At 38.5% G+C, this 17905-nt stretch overlaps 1 protein-coding gene across 3 annotated transcripts in view; it reads left to right on the top strand.

Annotated features, from left to right (window-relative positions):
- Nucleotides 1–6014: 6014 nt before the first annotated feature.
- TP53INP1 (tumor protein p53 inducible nuclear protein 1) overlaps nt 6015–17905 on the top strand; it is a 14811-nt gene continuing 2920 nt past the window's right edge. The window contains exons 1-4 of one of the 3 annotated variants that reach the window (XM_019632036.1): nt 6015–6291; nt 6828–7185; nt 10251–10288; nt 11362–11447. In XM_019632036.1, coding sequence (XP_019487581.1) covers nt 6180–6291; nt 6828–7185; nt 10251–10272 — 492 coding nt within the window. In that variant the 5' untranslated portion in view covers nt 6015–6179 and the 3' untranslated portion in view covers nt 10273–10288; nt 11362–11447. Of the gene's footprint in view, nt 6292–6827; nt 7186–10250; nt 10289–11361; nt 16200–17905 lie in introns of those variants that run through there. The other 2 variants (XM_019632034.1, XM_019632033.1) reach the window with 2 other exon arrangements.

Genomic DNA, 17905 nt, shown 5'->3' with positions numbered 1-17905 from the left:
CATCCTCCCAGTTGCAAACAGTAAACCTGGGCCATCCTTAACTTTTCTCTCCCCTTAACTTCTGGCTGCCCACTTAGTCCCCCTCGCATACTCGCTCTTGGCGGGTCCTGCGGCCCCCGGTGCGGACCGAGGCGGCCGCGCGCACCCGGGCCGGGCCGGCGGTTGGGTGTTTGGTTTCTGCCTCCTCCCCCGAGCGTGGCCTGTTTTCCTGGCCGCGACGGGACCTCCTCCTCCTCCTCGCCCTCCTCCGCGCCTCCTGCCCTCGGCCGTTGGACCGGGGCTCTTGGCCCCCGCCCCCGCCGCTTCAGCCCCGGTCCGCGGCCCCGCGCCCTTCACCCCTCCGCCCGCCTTCCTGACCCAAGGTCACGCTCGGTAGCACCGTGGGCCCTGCGGTCCCGGGAACCCAGCGACCGGCGCTTAAGTGTACTGAGTGTCCGCCTGTCCGTGGCGTGTCCCTCGGCCCTGCTGGCTCTACACATCAGTGGTTGAGGTTGCGCCTCTGGAAAGAGAACTTTCCTTGCCTGTCATAATTATTTTAATCACGCTGACTGGTCGCTTACGATGTACCATATATTATGCGGAGGGCTTTACCGTGTTGTCTTATGGATAGGAAACCCGAGGCCCAGAGAGATTGAGTAACTTGCTCAAGGGCACACAGTCAATTAAAAGGAAATGGTGTTTTCTCTTTCAGAGACGCAGATGAATTTTACGTGGAGGTGCCTCGTTTTTATTGTATTTCCCAGTTATGTCTGCTCATTATATTCTGTGTTAATTCCATTTTACAGTAGATTAAGGAACCCTTTTCTGTCTGTAACTTCCAAGGACTTGGACATTTGTTGCTAAAAGAGCCTTTTCTGAATACAAAGTAGTTTTGGGAAAAGGGAAAAGTGACCCATGGGGTCCTTGAACAGAAGTAATAATGAGGTGCCCAACATCCTGAAATCGCTTGCTTGGTAATTGAAATACATTTTTCATTGCAAATGTGAAAAGCACTTGGGAACGTTTTGATTTTAAGTCGCAGTCACTATAATTCTGAACTGGCAGCATAATTTTCAGAGGCCCCTGTCTGGAGCTAGGACCTTACTAATTTCTATGACCAAGGTCTCTTGTTTTTTCATCCGATCTTTTGTTTGTTTCTGTGAATGCTCCCTCATATTTCTCTTGGGAATGGCCCTACTTTCAAAATTCAAGTCAACAGGCTATGAATTACCACTTATTGCAGTCTTTGTCCACTGTCACTCAGCCTCAGGGCCTACAGTGGTGGGTCCCTAGGAGAAGAACCCTCTTGTAGCTAGTTTGAATAAGGGCCCAAGAGGAACAAGCAAAGACAACTTTATTGCTTGGTTTTTCTGCAGTTTAAAACCGATTTTAAATTACTCAAATCAGCATATTTATTTTTCTAAACTAGTGAGAGAGGCTGGGATATAAAGAGAAAGGTAATTTTGAGGCCGCTTTTCACTGAAGACGTGTTAGTTTAGCCACCTGATATTTCAAAACTGTTAAGAAGCCACAACTGTACACATAGATAGAAGTTAGGTCATCAGAGTTGTGGGATTTTTTTTTTTTTTAATGTTGTTTTTGGAGCCGCCTGGTGGCAGCCAAAACCAACTGAGGCTGGAAGGAGCCTGAGAGATCATGTGCAGGGAAGAAAGCAAGGTACGTACTTGGAACCAGGCCGACTTAGGCTCTAATGCCAGCTCCACCCCTGAGCGGCTCTGTCACTTTTGAGAAAGTTATTTAATTTCTGAGCCTCAGTTTCTTTATTAGTGCAGTGGGACTAATAAGTACCTCAAGTCCCTGTCACATATAATAAGCATTCAGTAAATTGTTGCTCTAATTATTATATAAACATTTTGCAGATGTAGACACTCAGACTCAAAGTTGCTGAATGACTTGCTCACAGTCAACAACTGGCTTGGAATGAACTTGTGGTTAATGTTTACTGGGTGCCTGCTATGTGCCAGGCACTCTTCTAAGTGATACACACTTAATACTTACGTTGGGACTATCATCCCATTTTAGAGGTGTGAAAACTGAGGCATCAAGAAGTTACTAAAGTAACTTCAAGTTCACACAAGTTTCAAGTAGCAGAGCCAAGATTTCAAACACAGCAGGCTAACTCCAGAGCCACGTTGTCTCTAGGTTGGTGCTGTCTCAAAAATGAGAAGCTAATTTGTTTGAATAAGCTCTTTCAGACTAGCAGTTCCTTTTCGAAGTTCTCAAACTAGAATGCTCTTCCCCATAAGTCTTCAATTCAGCCACCTTTCTTGGCCCACGGAACATTTCTATTCATGCAATAATAGGCAAAACATTGATGATAAAATGTTAAGTAACAAAGCAGGATACAAAAGTGTGCGATCACTAGACTGACTAATGATAAAAAGTTTCTTATGTGTAGGATAAAAGCCAGAGGAAAATGCACAATATACTAAAAAATGGTTACAAGAAGACATGGAATAATAGCTATTTTCCTTATTTTCTGTAAGGTGTTTTCATTCATATTATAATGAAAAGGACATTTTTTAAAGGGAGGTGGAGGTATTTTGAGCCAGGAGAACAGGGACAAAGCTGCCTTCTTGAAATGCTGGGGCCCAGACAGACACTTAGTTTCTTTTCTCCACTGGGGTAAGACTGCCCAGCTGAGGTTGGTTACGCGGAAAGCTTCCAGGTGCCCCGAAGAAGAGCAGCGCTGCCCTCCCTAGCCTTCTTTGCTAAATTCAGAGCTGTATTTGTAAATTTGTCCTCTTAGGAATTTTCACTTTACTTTTATCATTGCCCTAGAGTTGTGCATATCAAAAAGTCCGTGGTGGTGAGAAATGAAGTCTGTTCTGCTTTGCCTTTTAGCTCCACAAAGAACCAGCCCCATGGAGACCCTGCGCTTTTTGGTGGGAGCCAAGGTCAAGAGTAGCAGGGAATGTGTAGGGACAGCCCCTGGGTCATTGGGAGGACAGGCAAGACCCCATCCTGTTTCCTTCCCGTGGGGCTTTAACAGGTGTTTCATGTAAATACCAACAGCGAGTCAGGAGAGGTGAGGATGAGCTCCTCCCTTGCCTGGCTGGGCTCTTGCATGTTGCACACCCAAGGCTGGCTATCCTCGTAGGAGACATGGGACATCTGGAGGCAGCCTCTGACTGCAGGAAACCAAATGAAGATTGACTTCTGCTGCCACGTGGAAAGCTCCTCTGGAGACATCTTTTCCTATGACAGAGTTGTATATGTTCCCAGATAAGCTGGCTTTCATCCCGTGGGTTTGGAGCTGTAGCCAAAAGAAGCAGTTTGCAGCTGGGAACCCACAGCTGCCCAGCCTCAGTAGCCTCAGCAATGCTTCCTGCCTTGTAGCTGCCACTTCTCTGGACTGGGCCCCAGTGACTTACCTTCATGTGGCATCACAATTGGGGGACAAGGTGCTCATTCAGGACAAGCAAGTGTTCCCATGGGAGTCGCTCCCCTTCTCCCCAGAGCACCAGCTTCCTAGCTGGTGCAGGGCCTGCGTCCAGCCCTGTGCTCTGGAGAACTGGGATTAGTCTCTCATTTGGTTCAACAGACAGAAATTTACTTGAAGCCAATATCACCTCCATAATTTAAGAAAAATGGGAAAAGGATTTGAAAATACCTTTTTTCCTTCCTAGCTTATATGTCGAGAACCTTTATTTACATCAGATCTTGTGATAGTTCATCTTTTGGGATATAACTGTCACACCACTATAGGTCAAGCAAACTACACAGCCCACTTTTCTTCTAATTTCTCTTACATGGAACGTAAAGCTGAATTTGAATTCTCATAGTAGAGCTCCAGCCTTGACGATTTGGCCATGTTGCTTTCCAGAAGCGTTTCAGGAAGACTCATTATGCAAATGACACTTCCTGTTTACCCGATTTTAGTATTTAATGGGTGAGGAGGATAGATTGTGACCACAAAAAGTGTTCAAATGTCATTAATTTGAATCCACATCCATAGTACTACACAGTCATAGTAGCATGCCAAACAACTGTAGCAGTCTAATTTGCACCTAAAGAATTGAACCTGGAGTCTCATCAGCTACAGATTTTAACTACATTTACAGCTAAAGATGATCGTTTTGAAAGTGAAATGTCAGAAATCTGAAGTTATGGATTCAAGGTTGATGCTCGTTAGAAAAAGAAGTGTCATCTGGCAAGGTGCTTTTCACCATCCCTGGGTGGTCTCATCCACACTAAGGTTTCTGTCATCCCCTTTGTGTTGACAACTCCTAAGTCTGTGCCTCTGGTGGAGACCATGCTCTTGAACTCCAAAGCCTTATATTCAGCTACCTCCTAGACATCTACAGATGTGTCACTTGCAGATTTTCCAGATTCATCCTGTCCAAAATGCCCAGCCTGCCCCTTCTGCAGTTTTCCTTTTCCACTAAACAGTCCCACCATCCTCCCAGTTGCAAACAGTAAACCTGGGCCATCCTTAACTTTTCTCTCCCCTTAACTTCTGGCTGCCCACTTAGTCCCCCTCGCATACTCACATGACCGTCCATCTGAATCTTGAGCCATACCAAATGTGCCACATTCTCACTCAACTGCAGGTTTCCAGAGTTCCTTCTTCCCCTTCCTCTATTCTTGATCATCTCAGACTCAAGATTAAAGTCATTTCTTTCAGGAGTCCTTCCCTGACTTCTGCCTGCATAGATCTGAGGAACACCCAGTACTTCTCCTTTCATGGCATATATCACACTGGGTTGTTACACTTGCCATGGGCAGGCCTTGTTCTCTGCTGTCTTCCCTGCACTTAGCATATACCCGATGCATACTAGGTGATAATAAATATTTGTAGAATAGTTGACATTGACTGAGTACCTTGTGACAAGTGCCTTGCCAGGTAGGTTGCCTGCATTATCTCATTCCAAGAATAGGACCAGGAGAGACACCAGGTTGGCTTCAACTAGGATGAGAGTGATAGAGCGAAGTAGGCTGATTCAAGCCACATTTGCAGCTAAAGTCAACAGGGACTTGCTGGTAGTTTGGATGAGGGGTTGGGTATGGAGTGGGGTGGGGGTGGTAGAGCTCTAGAAGTCAAGGGTAACTGCTAGGTTTGGGGCCTGAATAACTGTGGATGCTGCTGCTGCTTGTAATTGACAAGGGATGAAGGATAGTGCATAAGTAAGATTGTGGGGGAAAATTAAAAGTTCTTTTTGATATGTGTTAGGTTGATATACCCATCAAGTAACCAAGGAGTCATGGACATATAAATCTGGAACTCTGGAATAAGAACAGACAAGGCTGGAGTTCCTCGTTTAGAACTCACCAGAACTCCCATGAGGTGGAACTACAGACAACTAAAGTAGTGTAACTTCCTAGTTCATAAAGGGCATAAGCAGCAGAGCCAGCATTGAACCCAGGCACACTGACTACAGCACCAACTGCTTGCTACTACACAGTGAATGGTTTCCAGTTCTAATCACTGTACACCTTAATTTTCTACAGTGTAAATGTCTTCATGCCTGCTGTAGGAATTGTTTGAAGGTCAAAGCATGCTGTACTTACAGATTTTAAATGTAATTAGGTATGGTTATAGTGATATACAATAAGTACAGAGCACGAGAAGAAATGAGCCAGGAACAGATGAGGGCCTGGCATAATTGTGATCACCAAGTACTATTGCTGGGTTCATTTGGCGACTTCTGGGTGGTTGAATGTCATATAGCAAGACTGTTAATACCTAATTTTTGCTCCTCTACTTACAGAAAAGCAATATTGCAGTTTGAAATACATTACTCAGATTTATCCCTTACAAAAGCACAGATATGAAAAAGAACCAACTCCTTCACTTTTGTTTCACATTTTAAGACACAGGTTGTGTTTGTGTACTCATTCATAATGTTTTGTAAGTAACAGATACTGCATTTTTTGCGTTTGAGTCCTACAGGAAGAGAACAGCTATAGCTGAAGGCTAAGACATTTGTTTCTTCTAAGGGTGTTTGTGTGTGAACATATGTGTATGTGAACTTTTAAAAGCTATGGAGAGAGATGCTGATTTGAAATAACCTCTTTTTTCTGTTTTATTTTAGGGAATGATTGACTCTTCTCACTTAAGTTGACTAAACACCTTGTGCACTTTACTCTCCTGTCGGTGCCATCAGGCTGACTGAAGACAGGGTTTTGAAATCTCAGCTATAAAGATAGCCAGTCAAAGTCTCAATCTTGCCTTAACAATGTTCCAGAGACTGAATAAAATGTTTGTGGGTGAAGTCAATACTGCTTCCAACCAAGAACCAGAATTTAGTGAGAAAGAAGATGATGAATGGATTCTTGTTGACTTCATAGGTAAAGTATTCTCTGCCATTAACCATCACAGCAAAAGTGGAAACTCTTGCATCTTGGTTTTTACATAAGTAAATCAGTAACTTTGAAGGTTTTTAAGCCTTAAAAGTAAATAAACAAGAATTTGTCTAAAAAAAATTGCACGAAATAGCTTGTGAAATTGATTGACATCAGATTTCCCAGTTCTGCAACTCTTACACCCTGATCAAATCAGGGCACTTTAATAGAAAACTCTCATACTAGACACACAGTAACTGATAGGACTCTATATGTTTACTCAGTAGAGTGGAAACAGTCTGAAAACGATTCCTGTAAAGCCACTATAATCTGTTCCATACAGTGATAACTCCACACACATACAATGCTCAGAACTTATTTTATAATTATTATAAGTGAATATAAATAGTTTTGTTTCTGACCTAAATAAAGGGAAGAATGTTCAGCATCAGCTAATAGTAGCGTCTCTTCTTTTTCTGTGCTCTGAATGTGATATTCATCCTCCTGTGGGACATCAACAACTCACGTGGACTCTGATCTAGACACTTGTACTGGTTTGTCAGCAGCAGAAGATGAGGAAGAAGACATCAGTGAAGAGTCACCTACCGAGCATCCTTCAGTCTTTTCCTGTTTACCTGCATCTCTTGAGTGCTTGGCTGATACAAGTGATTCTTGCTTCCTTCAGTTTGAATCCTGCCCAATGGAGGAGAGCTGGTTTATCACCCCTCCCCCGTGTTTTACTGCAGGTGGATTAACCACTATCAAGGTGGAAACTAGTCCTATGGAAAACCTTCTCATCGAACACCCCAGCATGTCTGTCTATGCCGTGCATAACTCCTGCCCTGGTCTCAATGAGGTCAGCTGTGGGACTGACGAATTTCATAACCCTAGTAGTCCTAGGTACGTCATAAGTATCTTACTCTCTCCACAGGCAGTCTGTTTAGCATGCATTTTATTTATTTCTACTATAATTCCAAGCTAAGATTGTAGAAGATGCAAAAGTAATCTTGTTAGAGATTTATGAAAGTATATGCATAGTGCACAAGGCAGTTGATGGTATAAAAAAAATTGTTCATTTTAGATTTTAAAAAAAGTTAGTTCTGTATCCTCTTAATCTGTTTTATTGTCTTCAAAGCACTTGTTAACATTTTACCTCTGTGTATATATATATAAATACACATATATTTGTTATTTTGAAGAACCTTTTAAAACCCTTTAAATGCTGAGTGATTTCAAATGGTAAACACTTAAGGGAAGAGGATTTTTGTAGGAAAAAATGACATTCAAATATAAGATACTGACTGCGAAAAAAAAGAAAAAAAAGAATTGTAGCACACTCCAGTTATATAATGGAGAGCCATCTCATTTATAATATTCTGCTACTGTATGGGAAGGAAAAATTGGCATTTCTGTGAAGTATCTTAGAATATAAACTCTGGCACTTTACAGACTAGATTATTTGAGGGTATCAAATTCGACAAGAATAGTATGTCTTAAAATAAAACTTGTGTTTTCTTCCACGTAGTCCTAGCTAGGTCACATCAAATGGCACTTAACCTTGAAAATCTGAGAAATCTTAGGCATGAAGTAAATGGAAGTTTTACCAAAACATTTTTCTCAAAGAGTTGTTTTCTGCCTTACAGAGGAAAGGTTTCGTACTCAAACAAATATCTTGTTGTGTATAGGGATCCCAACTAGTCTCAGGGGCTCTTGTTTCAATGGCAAATGGGTTTAGGGCCTGGAAAAGTTCAGGGAAAGTGCCTGATCTGTGAAGTTTGATATGTTCCTAAGCATATTTATAGACATTCTGTAGCCTTTATCCAGGGAACGTATTCAGGATTGCTCCCACCCGCTAAAACAAAGCCCATGGCGGTGTTAATTAGCTCAAAGTCTGGCTAGTCCCTGATGCACGTTAGTGGAAGGTTCCTCATGGTGTTCAAGTATTGGGTTGTTGAAAAGTCATGACGCAGTTTTGCAATGAAAAACAGAGAAAAAATACGTCATGACTTTTCCAACAACACAATATTTTGGGGATGCTGGCACTGCCTTAATTCCCTTAATACCTGTCAAGGATACAGGTGAATTCGATTCTATGGCGTGGTTCAGAATATTCCTGTGGTTAGTGCTGTCGTCTAAAGGGCATCTTTTTGGATTGTCCGGGCTCTGACTCTATTAACTAGACCATTGTATCTTCTGCTATTTCCTGTTTGCCAAATATAAACAAAGCCCAGGCAGCTCATTAATTTGTTAACTTTACCAGAATTTGCTGCACTTTCAAATGTCAGTATTGTAGATTATCTTGAATGAAGATAAACATATGCTTGTGCCAAATTGAAAAACAATTTCCTTATATAGTTACCCAGGCTTTCTAGTAGGTAAGATCTTTGATGGGAAATGTTTAACTGGCACTTTTTTCAGCATTGTAAGTATATCAAGAGGCATTCCAACAAAAATTTACAATATAATTTTTTGGAGGTGATATTGATTAAATTGCTTTATAGTTGATTCAGATCAGTTTTTTCAGTTCCTAAAAGTTCTTCCTGATTCTGAGCTCACCTCTGAGGAATTCCATTCAAGAATTTAGCGTGATTAAGAGTCACTTTATTTATTTATGTATGTATGTATGTCTGTATTTATTTATTTAGCTGAGCCATCCTGCTACCTGTTGGCAGCTCAGCGGCAGCTCAGCTCGGGCTGGGAATCGAACCAGCGACCCTGTTGCTCAGAGCTTTCACTCTTGAGCGAGCTCTTAACCAACTGAGCCATTCAGCCGGCCCTAATAGTCACTTTAAACTTACTGGTGTTTGTATATTTTTCAGTAAAGTATGTGTGTGTGTGTGTGTACACAGTGAAGTATGTATACACACACATACTTCACTGTATACACACACACACACACACACACACACACATACATATTCAGCAGCTTTGTAAATAACATTAGAGAAGCAGTACATATGCATTGCAGAAAATTAGGAAATGAAAATATGCAAAAATTTAAGATGACATTCTCACGACCCAGAGCTGAATACTGTTAAGATCATAGGGCATATTCTTCCACGTTGTTTTTTCTGCGTGTGCCTGTGCACATGTGTGCACATAGCTGCACGCATACCATTTTTAACCTAAACCGGATCAAGCTGCATATATTATTTTATAATCAACTTCTTTAGGCGATGAGCTCCACTTTTTTTTCTACTTCTTTTTTTTAGTAAAATTTCACTTCATCTGCTAAACCATACTCAGGTTTCCTCACTGAAGCCCAGAATATCTCATCTAGTTTGTTCAAACCAGCATCCAGTCCAGGACCTTGCACTACATCTGGTTGTGTGTTTGCAGTTTTGTTGCAGTGAGAATGTCATTTTTTATATCTTGTTTGTTCTTGTATGTTTTATGTTTTGATATATAAGGTAGTTAAATATCTACTTTTCCATCTATCACAGATCAAAAGAACACATTAACTTTATATGAATTCTTTCTGAACATAAGAAAGTACTGCACATTATTACAGTTTAATAATAACTGAAAAAATTTTTAACATCCTTATTTTTGGATTTGAAATTCTTGTAAGTAAGGCCCACTAAATAATGACAGAAATTAGGTGTTATCCAGATTAGGAGAACAGCTATGTAGTAAATATCTGTATTTTCTAAGCAGGAAATAAATCATGTCTTTCAAAAGTTAGATCATTTCCATTCTGTCTATCCTTGGAGATATTACCACAAAAAAAGTACAGTACTTCATAATTACAAATGAGCTTCAGAGTGTGCGTTTTATTGCATTTTAGCCTTTATAAATATTGTTTGTGAAAGTTTATATACTATCATAATCTTAAATAATACATGTGCCTTTAATGACCCATAGTAAACCAGTTAAAAATAAAGTTGACCACATCCTAACAGTAAAATTAAAGAGCTTTTTAAATCTTACTAGTGATTTAATAGTTCACCATTTAACATTTGTAGGGCCAGGAAAAGCTGCTTATAAGACTCACTGGCACAGAGTAAGTATATTCCCTTTGAGACTGTGTGATATGTGTTCTCAGTCTGAGCAAGGAGGCTAAGGACTCAGGGTGCCCACCTTTTAAAAACCACTGTGTGTCTCTATTTTAACTTCTCTTTATTAGTGTCTTAATATAACCTGTTTTGATTTTACTATTTAAAAAAATATATTAAAGAATAGTGTTTTTTTCTCTAGTGATTATAGGCAGAATATATAACTGCCCTCCCTGTGTAAAATAACCCTTAAGAATCTTAAAACTCTTCATGTTACATGTTAATATAGTTTAGAGCTATCCTATTTGATTAGCTTTTAAGATAGAAAACTTAATAACCATATAGTTTGTAGCCATATTTTAAGATTATTTGTTCTCCAAGGATCTTTATAACATTGCTATGCAAATGCTTTTCCAAAATGTGCCCTGTTGTGATATAAATAATAAGCAGGTAGCTTCTTACTAGAAAAGTGTTAAATGAGTAAAATTTCCATATGCATATTTCTGTTAAATACAGATGTAAACCTTGTTTCCTAGAACAAGATAGCAAATATCTGTGAAGGTGCTGTTGGCACAGGACACCATTATTCATCCTGAGTCATAACCATGGTCTTTGGAGTAAGATCTGTGTTAGAATCCTGGTTGAGTCAGTTAATAATTGTGACCCTACCATCTCTGAGCCTTAGCTTTCTGATCAGTAAAACTTCCTTTTAAGATTATGGTGAGAATTAAAATACATAATATTTGCGAAACACTTAGCAAATGCAGATACTCAGTAAATGTTATTTTCCCTCCCAGAAAGCATATATAAATGTGTTTACTTTGTAATTGAAATTTACTCTAAGTGTAAAGCATTTTAAAAAAATAGTTTACTTATTTCTATTAAAATTTGGCTTCTCCTTTCTACCATTATCAGTCAGTGTGGTCACAAAATATAAACTTGTTTGTCAGCCATGAGACACTTAAGCTCTCATTCAACCATAAACAAATTAGTGTGGCAAGTTGAATTGATAAGTAACTTTTTCAATTTCATTAATAACATGCTCTGTTATTTAATACATCCCCATTGTTTTCTGTTTCAGAATGGAAGCTCAAAATGAAATGGGGCAGCACATTCACTGCTATGTTGCAGCTGTTGCTGCTCATACCACTTTTCTGGAACAACCCAAGAGCTTTCGCCCTTCCCAATGGATAAAAGAACATAGTGAAAGACAGTCTCTGAACAGAAATAACCTTCGTCGCCAAAATCTTACCAGGGATTGCCACTCGCGGCAAGTCAAGCACAATGGCTGGGCTGTCCATCAGCCCTGCCCACGTCAGTACAATTACTAAGAATTTCAAGTTTGATTGGTTGGTTTCTCTTGGTTTGTGCATGTGTGTGGATGTGTGTGTTTGAATGATGAAGATGCTGTCTCTTTACAGCCAACTGATGACCAATCACATAGTTTTACCAGTGTGTTTAGACACTATCTTGAAAACCAGATTTACATGCCGTGTATCACATAATGCCTTGCTCTTAACATTTACTATTTTGTAAATTTTTTCAGAATATTTTTGGAGACATATCAATACGATTACAGTGTTTGGTGTTTGGGGATGTCTTTAAATCTATTGAGGTATACATGAGTTAGCATTTTAAAGACATTTCTTCCCAAGTACAAGAATAGACATCTTTCAATTTCATTTTATTTTGTATTACTTAATCAGTCTTTTGAGTAAGCAAAAATTCATTCTCAGGGTCAGCCATACACTTTATTGACCAGTACTTGATAATCTTTTCTGTATATAACGAATACATTTTTACACACTAACATGAGCATTAACAGGTTATATATAGTTGCCATGGATATAATGGAATTATGGCTGAACTTTCTTTTGAAAGAAAACTTGATATATTTCTGTGTATGTAGGGTTTTTTTCCAGATTAGCCATGCAGTTCATTTTGGAATTCAGGTACACTAAGTGTCAGCAGTTCCAATATGACTGTGTGACATGGTACAGACATTACAGGTATGGGACAAAAACACTTGTCTCACTTGCAGAGGGATTAAATTAGACCTGTGAAATTGTATTTGGAAAAATGTATGTTCATAACTAACCCATTAGTCCACTCTTTGTTTGGATTCTTTCCTGCCACCTGTGCCCACTCACCACCTCACATCAGCTATAAATTCAGAAGCACTTGTCCAGGCACTTGAGTGACTTCATATTTCTATCTGCCCCAGGAAAAAGTGATAGGTTTTGTATTTCTAATATAGTGATAAATCCTCTGCCATGGAGCCTGTCCTGCTAAGTGGCAAGCAAGGATGAGGGGGATTCCTGGTGATATCTCTTCATGGTGTCTAAATGAAGAGTGACTGGTTGGCTTCCTTGACTTTTCATTTTTTGTTTTATGTTGGGTTTCAGACAGAATCTTTAACCACTTTGACTTCATTTCCTCCACCAACAGGAGAGCAGTAATAATTAACTTTCTAACAGTTGTTGGGAGGATTGTATCCTGATTTGAAGTGGGGCCATCCAGAACTGAACCTTGTGTGAAATTCCAAAGGCCTCCCTACTGAATCCAGTGATTGGGGTGGGGCCTGTGGCAATTTTTCTGCCACAACTGTTTTTCAGAATGTTAGTGCTAATGAGGCCAGGGTGCAGGGTTCAGTGTACACGGAGGCCAGTTAACTCAACACAGAGAAAATCTATATCTTACATCTAGCCAGTCACTTTACTTTTTAGCAGTTGTGATGGGTTTGGCTGAGCCATCCACACTCACACCAATTTCCTCTGAAATTTAGTTATTTTATAAATTTATAATCCAAGGCACATGTACTGACAGAACAGTAGTATCACCTTCATAATCAAAGTCTATTTTTCCATCTCCTCTGCAACTCTTAATAAGTTACACATCTTTACAATGTTTCAAGGGAAAAAGCAACATATAGTTATGTGAAGTATTATTATTTTTCTCAGTAACCCTGTAGCAGCTTGATGCAGGGAACTATGGGAGACTTTTTAAAAAATGAAGAGCTGTGCTCTTTTCTGACTAGACTGGGATGTTTGGAGTCAGAAGAGGTCAAATAGCGTAGTTAGAAGGTGGTGTTAGATTGTTCTTCCACTGGCGTTGATGAAATGCCAGGAATGTCTCTTTAGAACAAGAGTTTAGATCCCCCTTCTCTTATTCCCTCTCCATTTCAACCACCCCTTTATTTATTTGTTTTCTAATTAGGGGCCAAGTCTGTAAAATTTTGTCAAAGAGAGCTAGAAGTTGTTTTGTTACTATTTGTGTTTACCCGAGTTGGGAGATAAGGTAGAGTTTTCATGAAGGTGTGTATGTTTTTTACATCACGTCTGTTATAGGGCCATATTTTGGTAACTTGAAAATAGACCAGCTAAATGTTTTCTGGATATAAGCCTCTGAATACATGGGGGTCTCTTTTTTTATATATTAAATGGAAGCTGTTAGTACCTCACAAGCTACAGAAGTTCAGCCATGAGAGTTTGTTCGGCAGCATAAACCGATTTCTACATAAAACTGCAGTGGTCCTTTTTTTTTTTTTTCCAGTTTTTCTGATACCTTAAATGCATTTATATTTCTTATCAGTTATTACCTTTTTGTTTTCCTTATCTGGGCCTATTTTTTTATGCTTTGTACCTGGAAGACAAATAGATTTGTCTTTGGGATGCTTTTTCAGGGTAAGGGCTACTACACCATCTGTGATATCATACTGTGGTTTCTGTCTAAAACTGGCACATGTAAGAATTGAAGAAAGTGGTTACATAATTCAGTTGAAGTTCTTGGTCATTAGATGTTTGTTAGGCATCTACTATGTGCAAAATACAAGACCAATAATGACACAGAATGATGTGACCTGTTAAGTGTTCTTTGAAACACGGCCAAAATGCAATTAATTATAAGTTAATTATTTTTGCTGTTGTAAATATTAGTGGTTTACAGTGTGCTTTAGTGCATATTCCTTAAACATTCAAGCAATGAGAAATAAGACCCTTCTGCATTTAGTGCTCTGTTTCTAAACTGATAATATAGAATGTTACTTGGAAAAAGTCTGGACTATGTGATGCAAACAAGCAGTGCTCATGATTGAGTTTCTTAGTTTTTATAATGCACCATGTTTCTCAGAGTTTGTGTTTTTGTTAATAAAACATTTTATAATGTATGTTCCATGTTTATTACTTTTTCTTCCTCAACTAAATTATGCACTGCACTGTAAGTTGAAGATTAACCATTCATTATTTATCTTCTGTGGCAATGCATTTATATGGTTGGTTGGGTGGGGGACTTTTTACAGAAGTTGCAAAGTGATTGGATTTTTGACTTCCTATTCCAGGGAGCTTTTTTTAGATTAATTTTAGGTTCATTTTTCCAGTTCCCATGCAAACTGTTCCTGTTTACATACCTTCTCTGTTGATCAGTGCTTTGATTCTAGTTGAGAAGACAGTTTACTTAAAACTTGAGAGGCCCGTTTAGCATTGCCTGTTGCTTTTACTTCTCAAATCTATGTAGTACACTGGTTTGTAATCTTTACATTTTTGTTGAATCTGTCTTTGCTATTTCTCTTCCTCCTCAAGGAAATATATTGTCTTTATATCTTAAGAGAAAAGAGCAAAGAAGAAAATCTTATCCTCATTTTCTTTGAGTTGGAAACAAAAAATAAATAAAATGAAGGACTCCAACTATGATAGAATATAGACATTTAAATTTAAATAGATTAGTGGAGAAAGTTTTAAGAGTTTCGAAGTATTAGTTTTTGTCGTTAGAATCAGTTAAGAGACTGCTCCTTGTACTGGAGATACTAGCATATGTTTGTTATGTTACCTTAAAAATATCTTTTTATTTTATAAGGCCCATACATACTGATTAAATTCTTTTAAAAGTTGGGCTACTGTCATGGATGGTTGGTTTTACTGCCATCAGCCATGTTGATGCATTATAAATGGCATCCATATCTACTTATTTTAATGCTTAAAATTTTATTTAAAATGCTTTATTTAGAAAACCAACATAATGCAGTGGTGTCACCCTTGCCATGTACCAATCTCACTTGAAATTTGACACCAATTACAGTGGTTTAGGGTGGAGAAAGAAGTACTGGAAAGCATATGGATAAAGATATCTTTCTCTATTTGCAACAGTATCCTTTATGTGGGAGGAGAAGTTACTATTCCAAGGAAGGCAGCTTAAATGGATAATGTTTTGTATATCCTTGAGACTTTTCCTTACATTTTTTTTTAATTGTGTAATTGTTAAATGCCCAGTTTTGTGCTGTATTTGCCTGAAGTTTTAGTACTTGTTTTCTAGGTGGACTTCTAAAAACCAAACCAGTACTTTGGGAGGTTAGATGTGTATGTTTCCAGGCTTGATGTGTGTGAGTGATTTTGCTTGCCTTTTGGTTATATTTTCCTCCAGAGGTTTGGAACTTTAATCAATAATTGTGTGCGTTATTTAAAGAAAAAAGTGGCTTTGGGTTTTACTCAAGTAAAATTGTGAACACATTTGCTTTTCAAGGGCAGGGCATCAGTTCTAGAGATTGAACTATGTGCCTTGTAGATTGAACTATGTGCCTTGATGTGTTTCTGGACAAATTTTTTCCGACAACTTGAAAACTAAAAAGGGACATTTGGTTAAGTTATATACTGTACATCAATCTATGCATAAATGGCAGCTTGTTTTCTTGAGCCACTGTCTAAATTTTTTTCTTTTTTTTATAGAAATTTTTATACTGATTAATTCATAGCTGGTCAGTTTTATACACAGACTAAACAATACAGCACTTTGCCAAAAATAAGTGTAGCATTGCTTAAACATTGTGTATTAACACCAGTTCTTTGTAATTGGGTTCAGTGGTGCATTTTGCACTGCCTGGAGTTATGGTTTTTAATTTGTCAGTAAATAAAATGTCCTTTAATTTCACATTTGTCAGATTCTTTTATTTTTTCTGTATGATCGTTAGTGTTCAAACTAGATACATCTTACTTAAAATGTTTGCTGTTTAGTTTTACTAGTCCAAAGTATTTAGCATGCACTTTAAATACTTTTTAAAAAAACTTATGTAAAATTAGTATATGAAAATAACCATTTAAGTGAATGTGAATTTGAGGGTAACTTTCAGTCAGTACCTTTTCCTTCCAACAAATCTGTGTTAAAAAAAAATACACACACACACACACACACACACACACACACACACACACACACACACCAGGGGTGCCAAAAAAATGTATACACATGACTTGTATTCATCTTTTATTGGTATATATTGAGTATTACAATTTTAATACAGTTTTTTCCTTTTTTAAAATGTGTATACATTTTTTTGGCCGTGTGTGTGTGTGTGTGTGTGTGTGTGTGTGTGTATATGTATGTATTGGGTCAGGAAAGTCATGACGCATTTTTGCATTGAAAAACAGAAAAATACGTCATGACTTTCCCAACGATCCAATATATATATAATGTAATATATATAAATATATATAATGTAATATATAAATATATATTATGTAACATAATTTATATATACTTTAATATATATATATAATTTTATATATAATTTTATATAATTATATATAATTTATAATTTAGTATATGTTATATATCATATATATAATTTAATACACTGGTTCTTAGCCTTTTTATAGCTAGTGTGGTGAATTCTCAAAGGTTCTTTCCCAGATAAATACAGACACAATCTTTAAAAACATTTTAGGACAGTATGGACATCCCCGATGTCCATTAATGTCCCCTACTGTGGAGCTCTAGTTTAAATAGGCCGGTAAACATTCAGAATGCTTGAATGGGAAGTTCAAAGAATAACTCTCATGTTGATGAATCTTGGGGAAGATCAGCATTCTAGAACTATAACCTATTTCAAGACAGATTTCTATCTTTGAAACTCTCAGCTGAGATGACAAGACTGGGGGCAGAGGTAAGGAGGGGTCACCCCAAACATGAAAATAAAGTCATGAGTGGTGACTCAGGAAGGAGCAGCTTGAAATGGAAGAGCCTACCCTGCAATGGCAGGTGAATGGTTGCTCAAAGAAGAGTGTTTACCAGGCCTACTTACAAGATAACAGGGGTGGCTGGGGCATGTAGCAGCTCTGTCATGTCCCAAGGGTAATGACTGAATGGAGTATAAAAGGTGAGTCAGGAGTGAAGGTGGTCTGTGGGGATGGGCATGTCACAGTTTCACGGTTTGACATGTGGCCATCTAGCTCCTTTGTTTGAATTTGTACTGACCAGAAGGTTATTCATTGTAGCATTGTCTGTAAATGCAAAATACTGGAAACAATGTAAATGTTTATATATAGGAGAATGGTTGAAAATATCAAGGCACATCCACACAATGGAGGTCTATGCACATCAAAAGGAAAAACACATGAGGACAAGCTCTATAAATTGATTTAGCAATTTCTGAGACACATGAAAAAATGCAAAGGGTGAAGAGTGTCTGGAGTAAGATACCCTTCATGTAAAACAGAAGGGAATATAAGAAGCACACATTTACCTGCCCATTTGTACAAAATACAGTAAGAATAAACCAGAAACTAAAGAGATTGTTTACAAAGGATGGGTTAAAAAACAAAAGGAGGGCCGGCCGAGTGGCGCGATGGTTAAGAACT

This window comes from Hipposideros armiger, unplaced genomic scaffold (assembly GCF_001890085.2).
Source record: "Hipposideros armiger isolate ML-2016 unplaced genomic scaffold, ASM189008v1 scaffold_1069, whole genome shotgun sequence".
NCBI classification, from domain to species: Eukaryota; Metazoa; Chordata; class Mammalia; order Chiroptera; family Hipposideridae; genus Hipposideros; species Hipposideros armiger.
This window is presented reverse-complemented; position numbering and strand designations above follow the sequence as displayed.